The sequence below is a fragment of the Empidonax traillii genome, unplaced genomic scaffold (genome assembly GCF_003031625.1).
Source record: "Empidonax traillii isolate 1590-97213 ecotype Southwest subspecies unplaced genomic scaffold, ASM303162v1 scaffold165:size1224784, whole genome shotgun sequence".
Lineage (NCBI taxonomy): Eukaryota > Metazoa > Chordata > Aves > Passeriformes > Tyrannidae > Empidonax > Empidonax traillii.
Window position 1 is genome coordinate 664,553 of NW_020955358.1, and position 27,638 is coordinate 692,190.

The following is a 27,638-nucleotide window of genomic DNA, read 5'->3' on the forward strand; positions in this document are numbered from 1 at the left end:
ACAGCATTCTAAATAAAGGTGAAATGTTGATTTAGGTAGGAGCATCATAACATTTCACATCCTATTTTTATTGACCCAAAATACTTTATCTGACCACAAGTATATTCTCTAAAGAGGTCTTCATTCAGCTTTTCATAGTGATGCTTTTTAGTGGTCCTTTTCCTTAAATTACATAGTTAATTAGGATCTAATAAAATGTATTAATACTTTTCCCTCCAGTATGAATTACTTCGCATTAATCAAAATTGAATTTCATCCATCATCTTGTTGACTGTTGACCTCATTTGATTAAATTCTTCTGATGTTCTTTTTCAAACTTCACTAAAACACCACCAAACATCATTACATTGCATTACATTCACCATGTTTTAAGATATTCTGCTCTAATTGTGGAATTGTTGTTGACTGATGAAAACCCCTCCTCTTCTTCTGTCTCTAGTCACATTTTAATGCAAATTATGTACCAACTTAGAAACTATCAAGCATATCCATTTCCTTGCTCTTAGATGTTGACATACAAGTGAAAAAATTAAACATGTATTTCTTAACATTGGACAGCAAGTGTCAGTGTTAATGTACAACACAAAGCAAACACTTTCTAACTTTATTCTGTCAGCTTATAATTGTATTTTTTCCAGTACATAACACCCATTTTCTGAGGTTATTACAGCTTGACATCTCTTTGCATGTTATTTGACCACACAAAAATTTAATCTTCTTTTATTACTTCTGCAAAGTAGATGAACATCATTATCTCCATTTTTAAATAAAGAAATTAAGGAAAAAAAACAAATAATGATTTCATCAGGATTGTCCAGGAAGTTTGTGGCAGAGATGTCAGGCAAACTTCTAACTGTTGAAAAGACCTATTCACTGATTGCCAAGTCTTCCAATCCTCATATCATTTCAGTCCTTCCTTTAGTTTTCTAACATCAGTGAAATTTATTTTCCTCATGCATTATCTAAGAGACCTGTCAAAAGAGGACGTGGTTTGGAACCTCTGTTACATAACACAGCAAATGCATTTGCTGGAGGAGCATCACCAGCCCCAAATACTCAGGGCCAGTTGACTGATCATCTAGATTGTAACAGCCTATCAAAAGTGACAGGTATTCACAGTGAGAGCAGCAGCTGATTACAAACAAAAGCCACATGCACCTTTCATCCTGGTAATTAAAACAAACATGCCAGTACCTTTGTCAGAGAGGGGGAAAAAAAGAGGAAGTTTGCAACATAATGATTCCCGACAATGTCTAGCAAATCTTTGACTGGTAAGAAAGGTAATTTCTTCAGGAATATCTGAATCCCCTGGAAATAAATCAAGATTGTTTTCTATTGACACAGCTGAAGGATTCTGCAAAACAGTAGTATGATTCTTGCATTAGCTGCAAAGCATTGACCACGAAGGAAGAAATTGAACACGTAAAATGCCACGAGATGGGTCATCAGGCTGACGTACCAGAGTGGAATACAGACCACTGTGACTGTTCTCCAGGAGACTACTGACCCTCCTCTGGAAAACACAGCGAGATGACCTTTACATCGGACCGTGGCTCTACAGTTTCTCAAAGCAGATGGTTTATTCTAGCCAGATGAACTAGGTTTTGAAACCAACAACAATAAAACTATCTGAAATTCAGTAGGAGATGTAGAGCATGAACTATCGAAGAACTGAAATACCAGTCCCCACCACCAAATACAGAAGTGCACCAATTATCTCAGAATTTGTGTGCGAATAAAGATGACCCCGACCAGCCTTAGTCACACCAATTTGTTTATACATTTTTGGACCACAAAAAAGAACATTCTAAATCTTAGTAAAATATCACGAAAGGAAGATTGTTTTGGAGGACCATGCTGCCAAGAACACAATAATATCACCATCAGCCCCCACACATTTGTTATTGCATTCAGCACAAATGTCGGATGAACATCTGTACTGTAAAAATTAAGCCCATTAGCTCCTTCAGCTTGTTAGCATATTTTAATACTGTGATCACAGCTTTCTATTTCTATCAAGGTGCTACTAGGTGTCAGACTCGGTATTCACGTAGTGCGTCACTATTATCTCTACACCCTCCCTAGATCTTTAATCTGCCTTGCTTTCATGAAACTATTACACAGTGATACCAAACAGCATGAAAGAAGAAGGAGAAAACTGAGGTGGAAAGAGGAAGCTACCAGTGTAGCAATACTGCTGGAAAGATAAGTAGAGCTGTGATGTTATCATGTATGGTTGGACTAATGCTGTGTTACTCTCATCTCTAGTCTCTTGGACTGTACTGTTAAGCTAGAAAAGTCATCTAACATACAAAACACAATTAATTTAACAACTCACAGTCTCGATCTCTTTTCCTTTAGCTCCTAACAGTGGTTCTGTATAAAGGGTTAGTCAACTGTCACATTTATGGTCTAAATAGAATGTGAAATTCTACTTTAGCCTTGATTTTAACCCTAACCCTGTAATTTAAAAAATGGCTATTTTTAAACAAAGACAGAAATCCCAATCTGTGTTTTCATAGAAGCTGACATACAGATATTTCTATGCAGCTGATATTTTTATTAACAGTAACCAGTTTGTACTCCCTCCTTAGGTTTGCATACAACATGCATGTATATAACATAGCATAACAAGTCTGCTGCAATACACACACGTACCCCCACGGTATTTAATGCCTGTGTGCTGCACAGTCACAGGTGACAACTGTGTTTTCTACATGCAGTAGGCTTTGTGCATGCATTTGTTTTCCTAAACAGCTAAGACAAATTTAAGCCTACTTTGATCACAAGATGAACTTGATTCACCATTAAATATAAAGCTGTCAAACAGTCCAGAAATCCTGACTAAAAAAAAACCCAACCTCACTCAGAAAAAAAACCCAGTAAGCTTAGAGAAATTAAAAATACCTGCTCCTCACAAAATAAGTGAAAAGACCCAGGCAAATAGTCTTTCTGGCTAATATGAATTCAGCACCTTCTAGCTTGTGTCCTACATTCAGAATGCCTTAACATGAAAAGTATGTGCTGCATATAAAAGTAACCAATGTGCCCACACATCTACTGGTTAGCGAAGGGCTGGTGGATCTTCTCTCATTCTCACACTTGTGAAATGAGACTTTTTCTCTTTACCTCAATTCCTGCCCTTTCTAAATGCCACATTCTCTCCAGAGGACATAAATCCCATGCTTCTAATGCAAAGCAGTGTGGTATTCCTCCAAGAAATCAGGTTTACTGGAAAAAGTACAACTGTTAATCTAATTTGCTTATACTCTTTCACTTAGCATCTGCAACTGGCCAGTGCCAGATTCAATACCGGGCTAGCTGGGCCTTTGATCTGAAGCAGGACAGCTGTTCCTATGCACTCTTTTAACTAGCTAACATTATTCCAGTAAAGCTCCATGACTTAAGCCAGACTGGACTTGGTTATCAAAATGGTATATTACATCATCCTAGAACAGAATTCATTTTGAATGAACCCAAGCCCATGGATAGTCATGAAAGACCCATTCTAATGCTTTACTCTTCTGTTTCATTTCTCTATTACAAAAAGTGACAAAGGATAAGATTTTCAGAATTGGTGAAAAAGGAAAGCAACAGTTAGTTCTTAATTCCCAAACTCTCCTGTATTTATGGAAAGGTCTTTCAGCATATACTGTAGAGAGGCAAGGACTAAGGCATGGAACCCTTAAACCAGCCAAGGATAAAGCACCACTGAACAGAGCCACTTTTACTTTCCTGTGCTCTGTGTGGGCGCCAGAGTTTGCACAGCTGAGCTGAGAACAGAATCGAAGACATGACATCAGCCAAAACAGTGGAAGTTTCTCTGAGTTCATCCAGATCAGACCAGTCACCAACTCAACTCCTGTGTGGCTGCTCAAACACTTGCACGCGGACAAGCGAGGGAGCAACCACAAGAGGCAGCAGTGGCTTATTCCAGTTTCAAGAACTTGCAAAACCATAGAAAAAATAAGGGTTTCTCAGGCTTTCCAGTCTGAGAAAAATAGCTGCACACTAATGACCAAAGCAACATGCTCTGGTTGACCACTACATGATATGGAAAAACATCATTTCACTCACAATACAGACCACTGCAGAGATCACTGAAAAGCACGGGCATCAATTTGAGCATTAGGCTGTAGGTTAATCTACATAGAAACTTCAGAAAGTTTTCAGAGTGCATTTATTCATCCCAGAATAAATGGTATAAACAAGCAAGCTCCCAATTCATCTTCATCTCAGCTGTTCCTTTAAAGCAGAAGGAGACAATGAGCTTGCTCAAGAAAAATAAAGGTGGTTCATTTCATCAGGGAGACGAAGATTTTCTGGAGATAAATGGTCAGATACACATGCAGAATGAAAAGCAATCAAACATCACAGTTTGCAGCATTCCTAGAGAAGGAAGATCATCTAGTTTGATTCTGTGTCCCTTTTTTACATGCATTTTTTTAAATAATTTTATTTAAAAAAAAAAAAAAAACTCACAAAACAAAAAGGATGCCTTCAGAGTCTCTGGGAGGTCTTTTCCCAGCCTCACAGGGGTCCAGGAGGAGCTCTGGTCTGTGGCAGAGCCAAGTATATCAATAAGATACAAAGTCACATCGTGCCTTGCAGTACTGCTCTGGGATTCCCAACCTGAAGTTCGTCATTCTTTGAATGAAAATTTTAATACAGTACACGTTCAACACTTAAAATTCTCTTTTGCATCTGTAAGAAATCAGTAGCCAAAAAAGGGAACAAGAGAAAGCACAGCATTATCCAGCACAATTATACTGAAGGGTAATGTGTAGTACTGGATGAAGTTTCCTCAACATTAGGAGGAATGGAGAAGGGGTGAATGAAACGTGTATGAAGGGCAAACACAAAGAGATCTAACAAATATTATTTCTAGATCTCGATTAAATGTGATACAACTGACTTACATACTCTGCAAATGACTAAAATAGTATTTCAGAGCTAGCGAGATTCCCACATTTTCAACTGCACAGCATTGTGAATTTTTCTTTCTTTTCTCATTAACTGTAAAGATATGATTCATGGTCAGCTGGAAACTTTGTGAAATGGAAACTCCTTACCAGGAGCCAGATTCAGCCCTGTTTGTAAGCAGATGCAAATACCTGATGTGCTACCAGCATACTTCATGGTTGTTATTGGCCACATGTGTGTGTCTGGCTTGTCCGAATCACTAACAGTGTAGGGCTCCAGACGAAGGTAAACTCTAGCATTACTGAATTCCACTGCAGTTTTGTTACAGAATTCATGGGACCAGCATTCTATTTCATTTATCAAACATCAGGGAATAAAGTGGTTTTAAAAAATACATACAAAATATTAAGGGAAAATACAGAAGTCACCTTAATGTTTTACTTTTTTTTCCAAATTGTTAAGTTTATATTAATTGCTAACATTCCATGATATGCTTCAAAAATAAGCAAAGAAATTATTTAAAAAACAAAGCACAGAACCTTCTTATAGCACTTCAAGAAACAAGACCACACTATAGGCTGAAAGGCAATTGGATTTTCTAAATAAAAATATCTATTTAGTATTTAGTTACATACACACATAACTGAAACCCAGAGCAATATGGTTTGTTCTGTAATTTGAACCCCAGAGAACCTCTTGCTTTTTAAATACGTTACCATATGTATCAAACTGAGTTTCTGTTAAAAATCCACTGCTCAAAAAACATTTATCGCTCCGTCTACATTAGAAATCTCTTTATCATTAATTCTGCTTAGTGACAGAGAAGGGATAAGTACACAAGAGATCACTAAACAGCACAAGATCTGCCCTAGGCTATTGGTCTCACCTGGTTACTACAGCTTCTCCTTTCCAAACTGTTGGCAGCCTCATGTAACCTCATCTTAACAGCCAGGGACATAGAGAGCCCCGGGTAGGGGGAACAGGTGAATCCTCCTGAACAAGTGGGCCAAATAAAGAAAACATAAGCAAGCAAGTAAGCATTTTCAAGCATATACTTTGACTAAGGCAATCGCTAAATCCAGGTGACTGTGCAGCTTCATGCATATGCTTCATGGCCAGATGATGGCTCTCCCAATCCACCCCCTCCCGAGATCTATACTCCCAGCTAAATCACCCCGCGGTCCCTGGGCAGATGCAGCTGAAATCAATACCGTCGTAACAACATCCCTCTCCTTTCCCCCCTAAAGCCCCATAATAGCCAAGTTTCAGCTGAGATCGGTATTGACCGGCTCGCAGCACCGCCGGGCAGGATCAGCCCGGATCGCTATCTGGTGAGAGGGGAGCACGTCCTGACTTTCCCCAGTCACTTAAGCCGGCGTCTCACTGCTTGTCCTTAGAGACCACAGCTCCACTCAGGCAGAGAGCGTCTAGACAGTATTCATGATCCATCTGTCTGGCACAGCCAGGCTGATGACAAACTCTATTAGAGCCGAAACAATTTTTTTTTTTCCTGCTCTTCCCTCCTCCCATCTCCCTTTTCCTCCGAGAAGCAGTAATCTGACACTGAAAATTACTATCATTGTTGCAATGCTCAAAATAGCAGTGCCAGACTTTCATTAACATCAACGCTAGACTGCTAAATATTTAAAGAAATGGATAAATTTCACCTGAAGTGGGACAGCCCGGCACACATGAAAGCAGAAGCACAATCAAAATGTAAATCTAAGCAGTTGTATTTATCTGCACAAATTCGGTGTCACAGTCAGAGGGGGATGCCAAAGGTCTCTTTAAACAAAATATTTTCCTTTGGTTGAGCTTTTTGTTTTTAAAACAGAATCATTCTCCAACCCCCTGCAAGGCTCAGAGCTGACAGCAGTAGGTGGGGGTGGTGAAAGGGAGAGCTATATATTTGATTTGTTTGGGTTTTTTTACCTTGCAGAGGAAAATTAACTCCTACAGCAAACTCTTCTATGCCAAAACAGCCATGACACATCACCTCCATCAATGCTGACAACTTGAAATTTGATGTAGACATAATTTGCACATGACAAGAAGGATTCGTTCTCACTTATTTCACTCTCCTGTAAATTCTTATGCCTGTCAATATTTGTGTTTGATATGCCCACAAACACGTACTGATCACAGCAAAGATAACTACCTGTACTGTTTTCCACCAAACAATTAAATAAACTAAAATCTCCACCATCACAACCCTTCTCAATGAGACATGACTTGGACACTGCAGTCTGCAGACAACAGACTACACTTCCCATTTCAAAATCTAATTTACTTTTAGCAGGACAAGGCAGGCTGATCATTTGTTGTGAAACAAAGGGAAATGCTCAAACAAACAAACTGCGTCCTGCGCAAAGCAGCCACATTGTTTCAGTTCTTTGGAGTCCAAATTTTGCAGGTCACATGGAGCAGCAAACTGCTGCCAGGGCCGAGTCTGCAATGCTTAAAAATCCTACTCTTCACCTCACTTCTCCCATCGTGTCTTTGTGCTGTTTAATATACCCTTGACCTCCAAGTAGTGTTAAAAGAACAGTCATCTCCATTATCTCAATCAATAAGTCTTTATAGCTGATGAAAATAAAAACAAGTAGCCCCACCAAAAGCTGACATGGGCTATGCAGAAGGCGACCTGCAGGGAAAGGTGCAGTAACACTGGGATGTCCTCACTGAGGAGGGAAGGCATGCTTCAACGTGCATCACCAAGCCTGAGTCCCAACGTACGCCAAGCAAGCTGTTACCTTAACATGTTCAGCCTAAATGCCTTAGCACGTATTTTGACCAACTTGCTGGATTGCAGCTTGTGTCATCTACAATCAGACTCTTAACACACCTTGGATGTGGTACAGATTTTCCCCAGCTGCCCTCTGATTTCTCTGTGCTATACAGAATAAACTGTCCACGCAGCAGCATAAGGAAGCCGTATGTACAAGTCAGCAAAGGAAAATTAATAAAACAAAAGGGCTGCAGAAACATACACTTTGTTTTACTTTGCACATGTGAGACACTGAGTTTAGTAGCAACATTTTTACAAGTAATAGGACAAGGGGTAATGGCCTGAAAGAGTTTAGATTAGATATTAGGAAGAAATTCTTTACTGCAAGAGTTGGGAGACACTGGAACAGTTTGCCCAGAGAAACTGTGGGTACCCCACCCCTGGAAGTGTTCAAGGCTAGATTAGATGGGTCTTTAAGCAACCTGTTCCAGTAGAAGGTGTCCCTACCACGACAGGGGTGTTTGTTGGAACTAGATGATCTTTAGGGTCCCTTCCAACCCCAACCATTCTGTTGTTTAAAAGACGGAATTATCACACTGAATATACATAAGAATGGCAAGGAGAGAGGAATACCAGGTCTGGGGGATCTAAACTTCTCTAGCACACTAAGATAGCATCTGCTATAATCATGAGATCCAGGGAGAAGGTTACCCACAAAAAAATATCTTTCTATACCATTGCTCATGCAACTTAACTAAACAAAACAAAAAGCTCCAAGAAGACATTCTGGATTTGGCTGCTGGCAAGAGCACAAATGAGAAATGCTTCAGTAGCCGGGAAATATGGTCTACTGCTAACATGGCACATACTGCTTAAATAAACTAAAGCAGAATTTTCATACGAAAATTTATTTATCTAGACATTGTTTGGGGGCAGTCTGTGCATAACTGTGAAATGAGACGAATATTTTTTCCACCACAGGAGGATAGAAGGTTTGAATACAGCATGAGAAAGGGATTCTTTGAACAAACAGCAGAGGGGAAAGCATACCACTGTAGTGAAAACATGTTGTAGGTAAAGGCAAGGGCAGTCCATGGGAGAAACAGGCCATGCTGCTTGGATGTAGACCAGCACAAACTTAAAAGTGGCTCCTTTCAACAGTTTCCTTCCCATTTAAGAACTGCACACAAGCAAGAAGATGCAAGAACAGAGCTGATATATAAAACAGACTAGAAAGAAATTCCTGGTTTAAGATTCAAGTGATTTTTTTTAACACTTATTTTCCTCTTATTGAGCTGTATTACTGTCATGTTACTAATAAGAGGCCAATGAACGTATGTAGTTCTATGCTGAGAGGCAGCCTCCTCAGCTGGGACATTTCAAGAGCATACACTCGGGTGTACTCTGGTCAGGATCCCCATTAAAAACATTGAGCAAAAGCATGCACACATTTCTTAATTCAACATGTCATCCCTCTAAGGCCTGGGGACCTCACATCAGCAAGTATTCTAAAAACATTTTTTCAAAGCTGGAATAAGCCAACACAACCAACTGACATGTCCATAATGATGTTCTTTCCTACTACTGAGTGGCACTGTTTTCTACCATGTCTAACAGCCAAAACATGATAAACATAACTTAAATACTGTTTATGGTTGTATTATTTTTCCATCTGGCTTCAATCTTTTTTCACTTTGTTTCACCATTAGGATTCTTTTTCACAGGGATTTGGTTTTTTTACTTAAAACCGAAGTCCCTTTATTTACCAGCACTTGTCACACAGTCCTTGTTGCAATGAAAAAGTACAGACACTGTCAATATCCCCAAATGCAACAAATAATGAACTTCTTTCTCTGCTACAAGGTAAGCAAAAAGTTAAACACTTCCAAATGCTCCTAGCAATGCATGAGATATTTCCTCTACGAACTCCTAATTTGCAATGCTGTTGCAAAACCAGCAAACAGAGTTCTTGAAGGACTTAATAAGACTGTTTGCCTAATTATTCCTCTTCACTCAGCACTTAGGAGGTCTCAAGTAGCAGGACCATTGGACACCATATTTTAGAAAGAGTCAGAAAATGAACGAATACATCATCATCATGGCTAGGCTTTGTGAATGAAGATTTGTGATGAATACAACAGATTTAAGGCAACAATTAATACAAAGGAACTTGGGGGGGGTTGGGTTTTTTTGGCTTTTTTTTCAACTCACAGAGGGTAACTGACAGATGGCTGGTTAGAGTCCTCACATCTGTAAAAGGCTGATTTGAAGAGGAAGATATTTTTCTCCAAGTCCACTGAAAACTACGAAAAATGCTGCCACCTCGACTTGCATGACTTTACAGAAACAGGATCATGAAACACACCAACCGCAATGAAAGCAGTAGGAAACTTGCTGCTGAAGGTTTTTCAGCTTGGTCCAGATAAACTTTATGTCACTGGAGGGGATGACTAGCCAGCTGACCGGCACTGCTCCCTTTCAGGCATGCCTGTCTTAAGGCACAAACATGCCTGTTCGGGACCTACAGCAGTGCCTGAGGGGACAGATGTGACTTAGGGGAAGACCAGGAAGTTTGCAGATCCTGAATCATGCTGCTGTGATAACTGCATGACTGCCACCAGCACAGAGGGATCCTGAAAAACCACCAGTGTCCAGCTTATGAGACCCCAAGATTAAGAAGATTTGGGAAAGTTCCACCTAGGAGCTCCACCTTTGAACAAAGAGGGTGCCACCGTCACACTGCAGCTGTGCAGGGCCACCACCTGTGATGCCCTAGCTGCTGCTTGTCACCAAAGCCCTTACCTCCATCTGCTACAACTGTGGTTTTCAAGGCCCCTTTTGGACAAATGGTTGTGCTGGCTTGGTTTAAGGGAAAAGCCGTAGAGTATCCTAGTCAAAAAAAATTAATCTATTTGAACTTTAAAGATACGCTTGCAAGTTTTGCATGAAGAAATAATAAGGTATAACTTTTTTACAACTCAAAAGCCAACATTATAGGCAAATTCGTGACATTTTGATCTGGACCCACCACCAACTTGTTCTGGGGCTTTGGAGAGAGTTCCAATCAAAACCAAACAAATTAAAGCAAAAATAAAATGAAATAGCACAAAAGAATATATAGGTAGTTTTTATTTCAAAGCCACTGAAATCACTGCAGAGGTAACAAAGTACCACCAAGTATAAAAACATTTAAAAGAATTTAGAGTACATTTAGGAACATGTTCACTTGGAGGTTAGAAGGCAGAGAAGAAAAAACATATATTCAACACTTGATTTGACCTTCTGTTATGAATCCACTCCACTGATTTTATCCTGCTTATAGCCCCATACGTTCCTTACAAAAATTGCAGGTACATGCTGCTTACAATTCCTACTTTTAATAACAACACAGATATTCCTAAGCCACAGTCACAACCAGAAGTGAAATAGCATGCTGAGGGATGTCAGTATTGGCAGAACCAAACCATTTGGAAAATGGTAGTAACATAACATCACTTCTGTTGTTTTTGTACATCAGAAACATTATTGGAAAATTTACCCTCCATCCAGAAAGCGGACTTGTGGTTTGAAAATGAATTATTGCCAAACAAACAAAAGAAAATTTGAATTCAGATACATCACTGAGGGCAAAGCACTAAAAAAGCTATTCTAGTGATAAACTCTAGCACTTTGCGTGAATATTTATGCACTAAAGAATAGCAACTAAAGCTATTTTTAATATATAAAATAAATACCTACAAAAAGTTAGTGATCTACCAAATGATGCTGATCTCAGCGCCAATAAAATGCATTTGATTAATAGGAATGATGACTGGAAAGATTACAACTTCCTTAATAGTCTTAATAGCGTATAAAGACTGTTACACAGACAAAGCAGAAAATATTTTTTAGAACCTTGTAAAACAAATTATTTAATTACACTGTCTTTCTCAGAGGCCACATATGATCCACACGATTATAACCTCAGTGTCCGCAGCACAAACTCCCTTTGCATAGGTACAAATTTCCATGTTTAGAAACTTAGAGAAAGCATGCTAGTGCAGAGAAAAACAGTACTTACTTTCTCTGTCTCACCCTCCCTTGATACCACACTGCAGACCAGGTTTCCAAACAGACTTGTATGTACATACATACATGGATGCACACAAGGAGCCAGTACTTACAGCTAAAGATGCCTGGAGGTGGATGCTCTGTTACCAGCAGGCAGTTCTCTTCATCACTGTTATCCCCACAGTCATTCTGTTGGTTACAAATCAATGAACCAAGATACAAGCATTTACCACTGGCGCAGGTGAATTTGCACTCTGAAAGGCAAAAAAGAAACAAACAAAAAAAAAAAAAAATGTGTGAGAAAATTGATGCCTACCCTTCTTCGGTGCTAGAATGACTAATACTGAAGACAATACATTTTAAGTAGGTGCTGCAATAGCGGATGGGTCTTCGGCACTTAAGCACCAAATAAATACAATAGTATGGCATGTATAAATATCCACGTGGCACATTCCTGATCACCAGAATCAATCTACTAGTAAACCAGATTTGCCATTTGGGAAAATGCAACTGTTTTAAAAATAAGAAATATTTTTTGTAGTTCATGTTGATTACAGTTCACTTTGGACACAGACCATGTTCTCATATGTGTTTGTGCAGCACTCTGCATATTTGGGGAAAGACAGCACTATGAATAAAAATAATAACTGTCTCACATTAAAAAAAAAAAAAAATCTTGCTTCAGCTGTAAAACAACAGTATAGTCTGTAACCAGGACCAATCCTGTCTGGACACAATTATTCCCTAACTACCTTCCCAAAGACAATTTGCCAGTCTCCCAACTAATTACAATCAAGTGCTTGGTGTTTGCACATTGAACTCCCACACACTAGTGTTCTTTTCAAAATTAATAAACTTCTAAACCCCCTATAAAGTGAATCCTATATGCAGGTATGCTATAGTTTTCACATTTTTTTCATTATCAAAAAAAAAGAATGGTTTCCCCTAAGTATGATTCTGTCATGAGAACAATTCCTATGAGACAAAGGAAGTATAGCAAGTATTGAAGTTGCAATTTAGAAATGTTCACAAAAATATACATGCAATCATAAAAAGCTTTCTCACTAGGCTTGTTACAAAGTTAAATACACTACACATAAAGAACACAAGACATTACATCTAGACAAATTATAATTTAATGATTACACTACCAGTACGTTGACAAATTCTGGTGATTGTCATTCACAAGCAGAAGCAAGGCAGACAGAAACACTCACAAGCAGTTTATTTAAGTAGCGCTGTTCCCTGAACCCTGAGCTTCCCTAAGGTTGCAGTTTGGGTTGGCTGGTTCTGCTTCAGAAAGATGATTTTCTAGTTCTTCCCAGCAAAGAGACAGCATTTGTTAATCTTGAACAAGATCAGCAAGAGACTCTCCTTTAATCTTAACAGCACTTGCACTTACTCTGAACTGATATGACAGGACCTCCAATTCTAAAAAGCCCCTAAACCAGTTACTGTGGTGTGATACTTACTCACTTGTATCTGTTGTGTAAACCAAGCAGGGTAATGACAAAGGAGAGAAGTTTGAGAAAGGGAAAAAATTATTTTTTCTTAGCAAATTTCTTTCGTGGATAAAAGTGATTTGCAAACTTCACTCTGAACACTTTTCAACAACGTTAGTAACATTTTCGTACACATATCAGCAACAACCTGCTGCAACAAAAAAATGTATGCATCAACATGTGTAACATGTAACATGTTACTTATGAATATAAATAAAAGGCATAAAATGCTACGCAAGGAGAGCAAGCATTTGCTGTGGGAAAAGAAAACCAACCCTATCTTTCTTTTTCACTTGGTCAAACTGCACTTACAAAATTTGTGAGTATTTGCCTAAATAAGGTCCTCAACTTTAAGCTTTTTCAGTCCAATCCTGTGGTACCTGAACTATTAAAACTGTAAAATAATATACTGTACAAAGCATTTTACCCTGTTCTTTTGTTGCCCTGTCTTTCTCTACAACAAAGAACTGAAGAGGCATTGAAGGGCTTAGATTTTATGTTTTGAGTATAGACTATTAAAAAAAATTTCTCAACCAAATGAAGTAAGTCTTTGAAACCCAAGGAACTAAGAGGGCCATTAACAGTTAGTTTTGGAAAGGAGACTTAAAAGACCAGCTCAGTATTAGCAATACAATAATTACAATGTTTTAGGACTCGTTTCTGCAATTTCATGAAGAAAGTGGAACAAGAAAAAGAATATAATACAGGATGAAATCAGAGTGGTAAAGAACACAATGCTTCTATTTGAAAGACAAATGTCAAACACCATATTGCTTGAAGTTAGAACATTTGGCATGCTACTTTGGCTACACTATTTAATGCTTTCCAGTGTCTTTGTGTTGAGTCCTAATGGAACGCTTTCCATGCTTCCACCATGGCTGACAGAAAATGCTCAAGCAAGATGTAAACTCAAAAGCTACTAAAGCTAAGAATGCTAGGTTTTTGTCTGCCACCAGATTATATAGTTTTCAGACAGAAGACTAAAGCATTACAGTTTCAGTAGCATTATTAAAGTCTTAAAGTTCTTGGTTTTTAACTAAAATTACCATAAGAGGACTGACCAGAGGAAAGAATTTGTGCTCTAAGATGTTTTTGTTTGGCTTGGGGTTTTTTTTGTCATAGGTAACAGATCACATTGAAATTTGTATTCAAAAAACAGACTCAATCAACTTTTCTTGTGAAATATTATGGCTACTTTGTTTTTCCCTCAGATATGTGAAAATTGCCACTGCCAAGGTGAATAAATAAAAGAGTCACTGGGCCTCTTGCCCTCATTTGATGTGCCCACATTGACTGGAAGGTTGCTCATGGTACCACAGGAATTTTTGATTTTAAAATGGGACCTGTTGTCAGAAATCACATTGCCTTGTGATCTTGCACCAAATCTATTTGCCAAGGAAGCAGTCACCCTATATTGGCCTGGCTGGGATGGAGTTAACTTTCTTCATAACAGCAGTGTCTATGGCAGCAGTTTGGACGAAAACAGTGTTGATAACACACAGTGTTTTGGCTATTGCTGAGCAGTGCCTGCACAGCACAGAGACTTCCTTTTTTTTTTTTTTTTTTTCCTCACACACACATGTGCAAAAATAACTTCTATATTCAAAAAAACTTAATATCTAATGGAGGACACAAAAGTGCAAAACTTAGGCTGTATAATCACATTCTGTTGAAGTCTGAAGGAAACACTCAAAGGAAATATGTATTGTAGAAATAGGACAAATTAATTAGATTATTCAATGAATATACAGATACTTCTGAACATGGAATATACTTACCATCTGATATTTGTAACTTGTAAACGAAAATTCAGTGCCTTAAATTAGTTTGCATAGTAAATGCATTTAAACAGTGTGTGCTTTTACTAAAACCGGATAAGAACTCTTCCTTGTAATGCAAGGTGGATTCAAAATTCAGCTTGACAGAGACAGCAGAAAGCAAATATTAGAGTTTCATCAAACTGAAATAAACCTGCAGAGGTCTGTACCAAAATACAAAGAGAGATCTCAAAACGATCCGACAGGGAAATCCACACCAGTCCAGACTAGACCGATACGCCTAATGACACACCAGAGGGCCCTTTTCAGTACAAAGTCTTGTACTTGGCCTGTCTAGACAAGAATAGGGGTAAAAGCTCCTGTTCTGAAAACAAGCCAGCATGATCCTTCTTTCATGAATAATGTTTCAAAGCTAGACAGTTTCCCTTTTAATTTTCAAGTGGCAATTACTGAAACATCAGTCAGTTGGTCAGCAAGATTCTGACTAGAGCTAAACCTGAAGCACGATGACAGCTACTGGAGGTTGAAAAAAAATCAACCCTTCTTATAATTATGTCTTACTGTGTTCATAATTATGTCTGGAGCATAATTAAAAAATTTATCTTTATGATATACTGATTCTTCAACATAAAGTTTCAATAAACATACTTCCAGGTAGAACTAGACTACCCTGAAAAAAATAGGAATGCCAAGAATACTATTATGAACATTTTCTATTTTTAGAAACTTCACGCAAATAGTACAAATAAATCTATTACATTTTCAAGGTAGATCCTTGTATGTATAATTAAATACAATTACCAATTAATATGACTTCATTTCAAATAGTTTCAAATAGTTAATTGAAGGTTATGTTTCTGTTGAACAGCTAAGAATGGGTCTGCATCATGATACAAAAACTCCCCTGATCAGATTTTTTATTGTGAAATGCAAGATCTGATGTGTTGGGTAGGCTTATTTTACACTTTCTGTGCCTAGCCAACAAGATAATTTTATACTTGCATTCAACTTAATTCTTTTAGACTTCATTTACACTTGACTTCACCCATATGAACAGCATTCCCATTGTTTTGTCATTCCACTTACCGTAGGGCATTTTTAATTATAGCTAAGTGCTGTTTGTTTTTCTAATGTAAGTCCAACCACAGGCCAAGAAAAAAAAGCAACGAAGTGTCATATTGAAAAAATATGGTGGTTTAGGCCACTGTTATGATGCATGTCACAGCTACTTATTTAATGGGTCTAAGATGATTATTTGACCCAGGGGCAGAATTCTGTTCCATCCATTCAAATAAGAAATAAAAAAGTGTATGTGCAGCCAGTGATTTCAAACTGTTGTGACTAAACTGTAGTAACGTGGTTCAAACGCACAAAATGAAATCCTAAGTGATGTCTGGGACTTAACCGAAGCGTAAAGGCACTCTCCCAAAATCCAATAGACTGGCAGCAGCCCGGGCAGCACGACCAGCAGAGGGTGATCAAATACCCTACTGAAGCCAAGTAAGTGGAAGGTGAAAATCTCTTTTCCTCTGGGTGGATCTAGGTCTCCAGAATAAAGGCCTAATTTCTAATTTTTTACATAAGGACTCCATTTTAAGTATATCATCATACTTCTTCATACTCCGGTTCCTACTGTAGCATGTAAGAGCCTAAAAGAAAATATGTTTAAAGGGCATCATCACCTGTTAAAAGGATAAGAGACAGAAGCAGTAAACTGGGGAGGGCAGGAGGAAGCACACTTTGCTAGAGGTTAAGGAAATATAAACCACAAATACCAGACTCAGTACAATAAAACCCTGTTCAACCTCTCATAAACATCTGTCTGTGTATTATTTTTAATATTGTAGATTGTAGCTTTAAAATGGGAAGTAAATCATAAATAGGAGACATGCACACAAGGAAAATGTTTATTTGGGAAAAAGCTTGGTTAATAAGGAGGATGGCAGGCTGCCACACGATCTAATAAACCTCCATTGGTGCACGGAAGGGAGGGATAAATAGGTCTTTACAAAACAAAACAGCACTTCACAAAAAGAATGCCAAGCAGAATACCAGCAAAAATGAAAGCGGATCAGCTTATGCAGAGTAAGAAGCAGAGCTGTAAGCCACAGCCAAAGGCCTGCCCTCGGTGCCCACGGCCCCACGCAGGACCGAGGCTGTCCTCGGAGCCACGCAACGTGGAGACAGAGACCTTCTCTGACCAGGGGAGATTACGGCCTTTAGAGCGGGCTGATTGAAAGAAGATTGTTACTGGTTCACAACCAGTCTCATTTGCTGAGCTACTACGCTCTTGCAGTCCCCCATGCCCGCTTGCTTATCCAGCAATTATCTTTTCATCTTCTTCTTAAGGCAAAGCCTGGAGCTGTGCCCTTTAATGAGTTACTATTTATGTCAGTAGCTAAAGGAAACAAACACAATATTCTTGCGCACAGGTAGTGAAATCCGTTGTTCGGTTCACTTTTAGGGCATTAGGACATTTCACCAAGCTTACCTTAATTAATTAAGGTAACAAAATTATGCCAGGAGTCATAGGGGCAACCAAAAGACCTCCTTTTTTTTTTTTTTTTTTGAGATTTGTCAGTGAGGTTGGTTTCTGCCTGTGATCTTTCTTCATCATATCTACCTGTCTCTGGTGTGAAAAGAAAGGTCTCTTCTTGGAGGCCAATGAGGCATTATGAAAAGAGTTTTCATCAACACTGGAATCTAAATTCAGGAGACTTGCTGTCACTTAGCCTCCATCCTGCCCACGCAGTTAGTCTCCACAGCTTTGCAACGGGAACCGGCAGCTTCCCTGAGCATGTCTCCCCAGGAACGAGGAGACAACACTTCCTATCACAGCACTCATCACAAACAGACAAGCGTCTCCAAGGTCATCTCAGAGACTGTCAGGCTCACCCAAATTGCCAGTTCTGCCAGCATAGCAAAAGGCTAATAAAGGAAAGCCTCTTCTATTGCCACCTTCAAAAATTATCTGTTCTATTTACCTTTCCATAAAACACCATGGCAGTATGAGTATAGGTTTGCATTTTCTGCCCATCTACCCACTTGCTTTTCCTGATCTGGCAGTGTTCTGCCCGTTTATGCCCACAAAGCACTGAAACACCAGAACTTCTCCACAAAACCTGAGTACTGTGTCCCTTATTCCACATTTGGTGGGAGTGTAAAGATAAGCACCCTGACACCCTCTCCAGCCACAAAGCTTCTGCCGAAATGTCCTCCCAGCACGGCACGCCTGGCACTCCCCAGCTCAGGCACTTGTGCCAGTACAACCAGCTCAACCGAGTCATGGTCTTGACACTGACCCATGAGGCATTTGGGTCAGAGCCCACAGGGAGAAGGACAAAGAGCAGCACGGCAGACACTCACTCCATCTTATGAGAAGAAATGACCTATGAGGGATGCGTTTCCAGGAGTTCAATGCAGTGGCAAAGCAGGGTCCGCTACGGCATGTGAGGCCCACCTGTGGGCACACATCCTGGCCCATCACCTCACCCCAGGGAGGTGCCCGATGCCCAGGACTGCAGCTGCCCCAGTACTCCCACTGCCCTGCTCCTGGATGGGATGGTGGGACGGGCACCAGCTGCCAGAGCCTGCCCTGACAAACCCCTCGGGAGCCCCACCGCCCTCTGACATTTCTATACGTACTAACAGAGTTTTCTAAATCAAGTATGGGGAAGGAGGGAAGGAGCACTGGTGACTCAGCTAATGACACTCTCATTTTCAGTTGAGAAATTACGTGAGGAGACGATTAAAAATACATTAAATATGTACCTTATAATTTTTGTCAAGCACAATGTCATTATCATGGGCAAGTGCAGTTAAGAAGGGTATGTGCAGATGAGATTTTCTTAACATCTCGTTCTCCTTAATCATAATTCTAAGAATTCTTGAATTATGGTAAATATTTTAAAATTATCTTAGTTGGTTTTCATCTTAAGAAATCTTTAATAATCACAAGCAGTGCCACTTACCACATTAGTAGAGTACTGCATATGTAGAGGAATCTAAAATAAAAAATCATGTTGCTGTAGCAGCTTCTTGTTTTTTCTTTGAAATATTGTTTGCATTACAAATAGCTCGAGACTAGACCGTTTTATCAAGCGACTTCACAACATATGAATCCAGAGAAATACAGACTAAACCAAGTCCCTTCGCAGATGTATTGCTAAGTTTTGACTGCAGTCCTAAAATGGGCTCAGATGAGGACACAATGGTTACTGCAACACCCAAGGATTATCTGGGGGTTGGGAGAAAGGGGAACACTGGTGGGAAGAAGTTCTGTCTTTATGTTCTCTGTTATTAAATCAGGTTAGATAACTTAAGACTGTGACTCCTGTTGGGCAGGAACTGTTTTAATTTAGCTCTCCTAGGAGGTACCAAAATACAGAATAAATACCACTCTCACCTGCAATTGTGTGATGATATTGAAGCAAGGAAGAGTCTGAGAATACATCCAGGAATGGGACTTTTCATACAACGTATAATGCAGGCAAGAGTATACTGTGTTTCAGCTGGCTGTTCAGAAGACGTCAACCTAGTATGGATTAAAGTACTTTTTTATACATCTTCCTGAGCATAATGTGCAGAAAATGTAAGAGAAATGAGTATTTACTATGTGTCAAGATGCAGGACAGTTATGGAGCTTCCACCGTAACATGAATTCCAGATTTCAATGGACAGAATTCTCCTTTCATTTCTCAATGGCATTTGAATTGTGCAATGAACACTAACATGAGTAATAACAAGTTTATTATGTTCTGGATCATGTTCTCCAATCAACATCTGCAGAGATTTGCATGTTCCTGCAGTAAATACCTTATCACTGTTAGGTATTGTACTTTAAAAGTGATTTCACCTAAAGTCTAATTAGCTAAAAAGTGTCTAACTCAGGTCACTGTGCCTCAGTGTTCATCTAACAAAAAATATAAGCAAAAAATACCTAGATTACAGGGAAACAGATTAATCTCAATCATTTGCATCATACAGCATAGACTATGTTTTTACAAAGTAGCAGCGTCTTGTTAGATTGCAACTAAGGAGGTTTTTGGCAAGTCTGTTCGAATCAGAGGACCACCTGACCCAAGCTAAGTATTGGGATGGTGAGGAGGGAAAACACTAGAGTGGGGCACCAAGGGAGAACTGATGGTGCCTGGATGTCCAGTTGTGATGGTAAGGGTTTGTCTTCACAGCTGACATCTGCACACATGGTTTGGGTGAATCCACGCAGCCTGGCACTCTCCTGGCTCAGCTGTGTTTGGGAAGTTAACCATGCTCACCTCTTCCTAAACAGAGCTTTAACAAAAGGAGCTCAGTCGAGCTTACACGGGCACCAATGCACCCGAGCAGTGCCCACCTGCCAGGCATACATACAGGTATAACGCACGCTTGGGGCACCACTGATAGCTAAAATTGACTTTACTGACAAAATATGCATCACATTTGGGATACAAACCACGCCCCAAAACCCTGACACATTACCTCATGCCTATGGCTCTTCTGGACATTATTTCTATCTCTGTGGGTTATCTTAATACGCTGGACTGGAAACTACTGTGGCTGACATGCAGATCAGTCATGTCAGCCCTGAGACAGCAACATCTGTCAGAGAGGCAGGAGAGGCGGCCAGTAGCGACAACCACTTCAGCCATCTAATTTAAATCTGCCACTGCATATCTGTCAGAAGCCCTATAGAAATTTTTGGGGAGGATGAGAGATGGGGCTAGGACAAATCTCCAGTTACAGCTCAAGTTATCAGTGTATTGATGACAAGTTAAAGCATGTTAATAATCATTCAAATGATGTGCTGAACACAAAGAACCACCCAAAGCCATACCAGAGCCATGAAAGAGAACAACAGCCAGAGGATCGGAAACTTAGGAGCAACTAATTGTGTTTTAAGTGTGGGTGAGGTAGTTTGCAATATTGTACCAGCATATTATTACCAATCTGTTCAAAGATGGTGATAATCTACTGTGTTTTTATAAGTCAACATAATTGAACCAAGGTCAGTTTCATAGCGCTGGTCCCTCCTCAGAATACTCTCAACAGGGAACTCATACCAAAGCAAAAAAGTCAGATACAGCACATTTCTAGTTTTCCAGCAAAACCAAAGGAAAAAAGTATTTGCTAGTGCTTCCTAACATCCCTCTCATTTAACGTCCTCATGTTTAAAAAATTATGTCAAGAGACTAGGAAACACGATCTAAAGAGATTAATTTTCCTTGTCTTTAGAATGTATGTTTTTAAAAGATAAAATGTGTCACTACTGAATGTCATACTAACATACGGAAAACACTTCTCCAGAGAAGAATCCAGGAATCCAGAATGCCATTCCAAAATCCAGGATACCGATTAAGAACATTTTATGATTTGCAAACACTGTGTTCAGGTAGATGAATATAAAAAGAATGATCACACATCCTCGAGAAAGAAAAAGGAAGTTCAGCAGCTACCAAGACAAGTTAAAGAGCAATCTAGCATGCAAATATTTGGAGATCAAACTCAAAGGTGAGAGAAACTTTACAGTAGTCTAATACAGGGCTCTTTGATTTTTAATTAGTCCAATTTATCTCTCAGCTACTTACTGATACATAACAAAGGCTACATTTAAATGAACACTGTGAACATGATAGTACATTTTAATGTTTGTGCATCAAGTTTCTAAGGTCTGAGCTGAAATGTGGCTTCCAGTCTGCAAATACCGCCCGTTCTATGCAATATTAAACAAAAAGCATTCACCTAAAGTACTTCAGCAACAGTTTACATAGACCCTTTGTACTCTGTGTACAATGGATTAGGAACAAACTTGCCAGAGAAGCTGTAATTAACAACAGCGGGGAAATAATATTGAAATATATCTTTTTACACTTCATTCAGTAACTCTGACTTTGAGGTGACAGCAATTTATTTAAACGTTCCCTACTCCCTAAGAGACAGAAGCAGGACAACATACCCTGATAAAAGGTCATTCAAAAGGGTAGGAAGCCCCTTTCATAATAGATCAGGATTACACAAAACCTAAGAAAAATTTCCTTAAGTGACCTATGTGTAAAGGCCCTTTGAGAAGTTTACCTGTGTTAAAACAGTAAACACACACTCTAGTACTTATTAGCACATTGTATACAGTCATCAAAGCCTTCAAAATGGGATTAACCATTTAAAAGAGATGTTTATAACAGATATGCATGTATAACAGTAATAATTTACAGTCTTCAGAACGTACTGCTGTTGTTAAATTGATAGCTGAAATGGTAGCACTTCTGAGAGAAGAATATGGCTTTGTTTTAAATATGTTTTCTAGAGTTCTAGATATGACCTCGGACACTCAGTTTTATTTTTGTCAAAGCTCAAAATATGGAATGAAAAAATCTTATTCTACAAGCATACATTAAGCACACCATTAATAAAACAAAAATTACACTCTCTTGTGACTAAAACAACAACAGTCATGTGATACGACAGAGCAGAGTATCTGATTATTCCTCCTGAAATGCAAAGTTGTGGCAGAACTGCTGTTGTCAGCTGAGATGGATGCAGTTTGTTTATTTTTTATTTCCATGGTGATTTCTAGGGAATGCAGCTGTAGGATGATGTTCTTTGCAAAACTTAAATAACTAAGTTAGGGCAAACCTTTTAAATGCCAGGTATTAGAGAGACACTCACAAAGGAATAGCTGAAGAAAATAATTAATTCTATTTCTGATTTCCAAACAGAACATTGGGGTCCTTCAGAGAATCACCAGCCTACAGCTTTTTAGAAGCACAATTACATCAGACAAAAATGGGGTAAAACATTATTCTATTTGATGACACCAACACTGGGATGAATTCACACACCTCAACTGTCAACAAAACTAGCATTAAAATTATAGCATCAAAGAAATGGGCAATGGATAAAGCAGGCTAGGCATCTTTCTAATAATACAATGAAGTTTAGTGGATCTGTCTCATTTTTGACATTTGGGCTAATCACATGGATTTTAATGATAACTCTGCTTCACTGAATGCAACTCCTAAACATGTATTTTAAATATCTTGCTTACTCTTTTCTTTGACACTAAAGGTGACCTATATATATTAAGATTGTAGAGAGATGCTATGAATATATATATAGAGATAGGAAGACAGAAAAATAAGATTAAATAAAGAGAGGAATGTTTTTCCCCTTCTTATTTTTTAAAACCATTAAGTATTTCACTCTGTCATAGTACAAGTACCTAGAGATGAAAGAGGACTACTCCTTAAATCACTTTAAAACTCTCTCTATAGTATCTTCAACTTTAATGGGGCTTCATGTATTTATTTCACTTAAAGCTTATTTATATCATATGCCTAGCAATCAGCAGCCTACAACTTGTCTCTTGCATAAAGATTTGTGCAAGTGCCTTGTAAATATTTTTTCTCTCTCAAGCCACACATCAACAGGAAAACAAGGAAAGCATAATCTCATTAACAAAAGAATCACAAGTGTTCTTTTCCTATAAAATAATTTCTTTTTTTACAAAATATAGGTAAGTACCTTGCAAACTCAAAGCACAGGCATTGTAGGCCAAGGTTTGAAGCAAAGTCTGGCCTAAGACATATTGATCCAGGGATTCCTTCACAAAGTACTCAGCCTGTGAATTATTTCATACTTCTTAAACACAAGGACAATGTAGAGCTCAAAATCTCAATGTAGAACCATCAAAAAAAAGCATCGGCTTGTTTTATATGGAAATTTCCACAGGTCAATAGAAAACACATTTTTTATTTTAAAATAGTATCATCTGATTTTGAATCCATGTATCAACAATATATTATATAATGTATGATGTGCATTAGGCAATGCAGGGCACAAAAACACATTCCAAACACACATGGAATACTCCTGACAGACTGTACTACAATTTTCCAGCTTCCATTTTAATACTAGAATGTCTGCACACAAAACCAGCAGGCCAAACAAGAAAACTGGCCTCAATTATTTTCATATAATATTCAGGAGAAAAGAGGTTTGCTGGCTATACCGGTTGCTGCACAAGACAGCTGCCTGCAGAACTGCACTATTACATTTGCAAAGTATTCAAGACTCAAGTCTTGTAAAGCACCCAACATGGAGCAGCATGAAAGGAATGCATAAAGTTGTGTACCAAAAGATCCAGGGGAAAAAACTATTATGCTGTCTTAAGTAATAGTTTGATAAATTTTTCCTTCAGAAAACTCACGGGAGATTTTCCAAGATCTTCAAACAGAAAGGTTGCAATTCTTTTTTTAGCTGCAGTTTCCCAGACTCTATATACTACTGGACAAGTTATTTCTCTTCTCAGAATATCTAGAGTAACAATAATAACAATGATAGTAAAAATATTTTAGAAGAAGAAGGAGAAGGAAGAAGGAGAAGGAGGAGAAGACAAAAAGGAATAAGGAATAAGTAGTAGTTAGTTTTTTTAAATCTCATCAACTATTAATTCATGTCTGTTATCTGTACAGATTTTCTCAATGGAAACTGTTTCAATTGTGTCACCCAGAGAGCTATCAGATGAGATATAATGCTCTTGCTCATTTCCATTTAGTCCAAACATTTCTCTCTGAAGAAAATGTAGACCAAAACACTTTTATGTCTCATCTTGCATGACAACTCGCTTTTTTGTTGTTCAGTCATGGTTCTAAGCATCTCTTTTCAACCATCTACAGAGAACAATTAAGTCACTATACAACTAGCACTGCTGCACTGGTCAGTGGGGCTTTACCTTGTTTATCTTTCATTTCCTGAGGCAGATACAGCACCTGAAGAAGAAACCCTGAGCAATATTCTCTTAGAAGAGTAATCCATATTCTTCCTTGCCAGGACCTAATCTCTGTATTGAGGGAAGTCGGTAATAAAGCAGATATTCACTAGAAGACTGCAAAGATCAGGATTTCAATGAGGAAGAATGATTATAAATTTCTTGCACCAATATACAATGATGTTTTTGTCCCCAATAACATCTTCCCTAAATATTTCAAATTAAAGTAGTCGGAAAAATTAAAAGGCTTTATTTTTGCACAAAGGAAAAGAATACTAGCAGAGTATGTGAGGCATCATAAGGATGGCAAGATGCCATGAGCTCTGTCTAAAACACTGTGTGTCACAGTCTATGTCAATTGTCCATGACCCTGTCACCTCTCCACCCCGGAGACCACGAAATTGGACCTGTTTCAGACAGCCATCATTTCATGATGGCCCTGGGATAGTTCAGAACAACAACAAAAAAAAAATGCACTGTTAAATTACTAATTTATGAGAAAGGTGTGAAGGTTTAAAAGAACTGCTCAGAGACTTCTGCTGAACATGAGAAAGGTTTTGAAGAATAAAAATAAAAGCACAATTAGCAGCTGAATCTAGTTTCAGACTGCCTTTGGTTTATTATTCTATTCCCCAGTATGTTAGGGAAGGATAAGTTTAAGAGGACCTATATGTGAACTGAGACCAGTAACTCTTGGCTTAAATTGCTATTAAAACCTTAACAGCCATTTTATTTTATTGCCAGTTCAGCCACCCTAACCAATGGGTCAAGGGCTCAAATTCACTTCCCTTTCACACTGGGTCTTCAGTCACTAACACAGTCATGATAATACATCTGTCACAGCTGAGTTTCCATAAGATTGCAAGAGGACCATAATAGGAATTTCAGCAGGACATAGGACTACAACTCAAAACAGGGACCATGCATTTCTGCAATTGTGAGCCATTCCTACGCCAACTCCAAGTGAGCAAGCAGTGCCCGATGCTGATGGAAATGAGCCTGCAGTAACAGTCATAAATTGTGCAGATGTATTTGCAGCACACGGGAGATCCAGGTGCTTCTCCCAGTTTTCCTATTACAGAAAAATGAACAGGATAATTAAGCATGTTTGGATTTACTGAGTTGGCAGATTTAGTACTGAAGGAGAACACCTTGTGCAGTAAGCAAAGTCCTGATGCATGCTACATTACCTGCGGGGCAAAAGGAGACAGCCTTATTTGAGTGTCAACTTCCCCTCTACCCTCTATCCAATAATATCTCTACTTTCTCTCACCATGCAAAAAGCACCCTTACGATACACAAGTTTCCAGACTAAACTAATATTGATAAGGTCATAATTTCAGTGGCAATGCCAGTCAGCTTCTCAAAATATAAGTGTTTTTCCTTCTTTTTACCACAACCAGTCAACAAACAATGGTCTTCCAGAATTAAAACTAATTCAACCTTAAAAACTATTCACAACCATTTTTTAAGGAATCACATACACACACAAATTAGTATCAAACATAATGAAAAGAGGAAAGTCAGAAAATTTTGTGCATGAGCTGTTGAATTGTCATAGCTGGGTTTTGCCATGATAGAAATAAGGCATATTATATACATATGTCATATAGAAGCTGTCTCCACTGCACTCAGTGTGAAAAGCTAACATTTTAATAATTGATGAAAAGTCTATCATTGATACTTGTACATTATTTGACAATGTCATAAAATATTAGATGTAAAATTACACTGAAATGTAAAATTTAGGTTTCTTAGAAGTTCTCAGTCTACCTGCACTTAGTACCTTAGACACATCTTCCTTATAATTGATATTTCTTGATCTTTCGTAGGTATGTCCTTCCTTCCTCATGAAGTGTGAAATTTATTACATCTTTGCCTTAAAACTCTTGTGTCAGAAAAGCTTCCAGACTACTACTAAGAAAATAAAGTTACTACAGAAACAAACAAACAAAAATGCTATTTTATCAACAAAACTTCCTTTCTTATAAAAAGTTAGTTTTTTGGAGCAGCAGTGGGAGAATTTTAAAGGTAAAATGTGCTTAAGTAGTTGCAAAAATCCATCAAGAACAAAATCCTATCAACGTGATGGTTCTTGCAAGTTCTCCATGTCTTCTTTATTAAAAAAACAACATTTTACTGAAGAGTAACACATGATGTTAAAGCCCAGATCCCAGGATTTCAATATCCCCAAGACATTTCTGCTCCTAACTGGTAATGATAAATTTTCATCACTTTACACACATTTGAATCACAAATACTTGCCTACCTTGCTGCCCCACAAGGGAAAGTGTTAAATGGCATAAGCAAAGCCCCTTTAGACAGTCTGAGGATAGAAAGAATCCTGATTTTATAATAAGGCTTCTTACACATAAATTATACATAAATTGAAAAGAAACAGTGGTCTTAAAAAAAAATAAAATCTTATTCTTCTTCAAAATGTGTTGTAACTCAAAACAAACCCACACACACACACACACACACACCCCAAGTCCAGCACCACTAGAAGGAATCTTCCAATCACTTACTCCTGAGCATAGCTCGTCCACAGAAACCACTACCGTTGGCTTGGTCGGGTCCTGGCAGGACAGTCAGAGCTGGCAGAAGCCAATCTCTCTGGCTGTTAGCTGGAGCAAGAGGTGTTTCTGGTGAAGCCTCCTGTTTTGACTGCTGTTCCCCTCTCCATGAGGAAGAGGCAGAAACCCATACAGCCAGGTTCTCAAGCTACTAGCTGGACCACAACCCCTGAGAAGAGATGGTGAGTCTTATCCAAAGGCTCTTCCCTTTCTGATCGGTCATCAGCGAGAGGTGAGACGTGGCATATGCAAAGGACAGATGTCAGGGGATCAGGACTTCTGGTTGGTGTCTTGAATCCATTGTGTGCACTGCCATTG

General features: G+C 38.7%; 1 protein-coding gene across 2 annotated transcripts in view; it reads right to left on the reverse strand.

Annotated features, from left to right (window-relative positions):
- The window catches only part of LDLRAD4 (low density lipoprotein receptor class A domain containing 4), a 276,972-nt gene that overhangs the window by 130,092 nt on the left and 119,242 nt on the right, over positions 1-27,638 (reverse strand). For both annotated transcript variants that reach the window (XM_027885364.1, XM_027885363.1), the window contains one exon: positions 11,815-11,955. In XM_027885364.1, the coding sequence (XP_027741165.1) occupies positions 11,815-11,955 (141 nt within the window). The remainder of the gene's footprint in view (positions 1-11,814; positions 11,956-27,638) is intronic.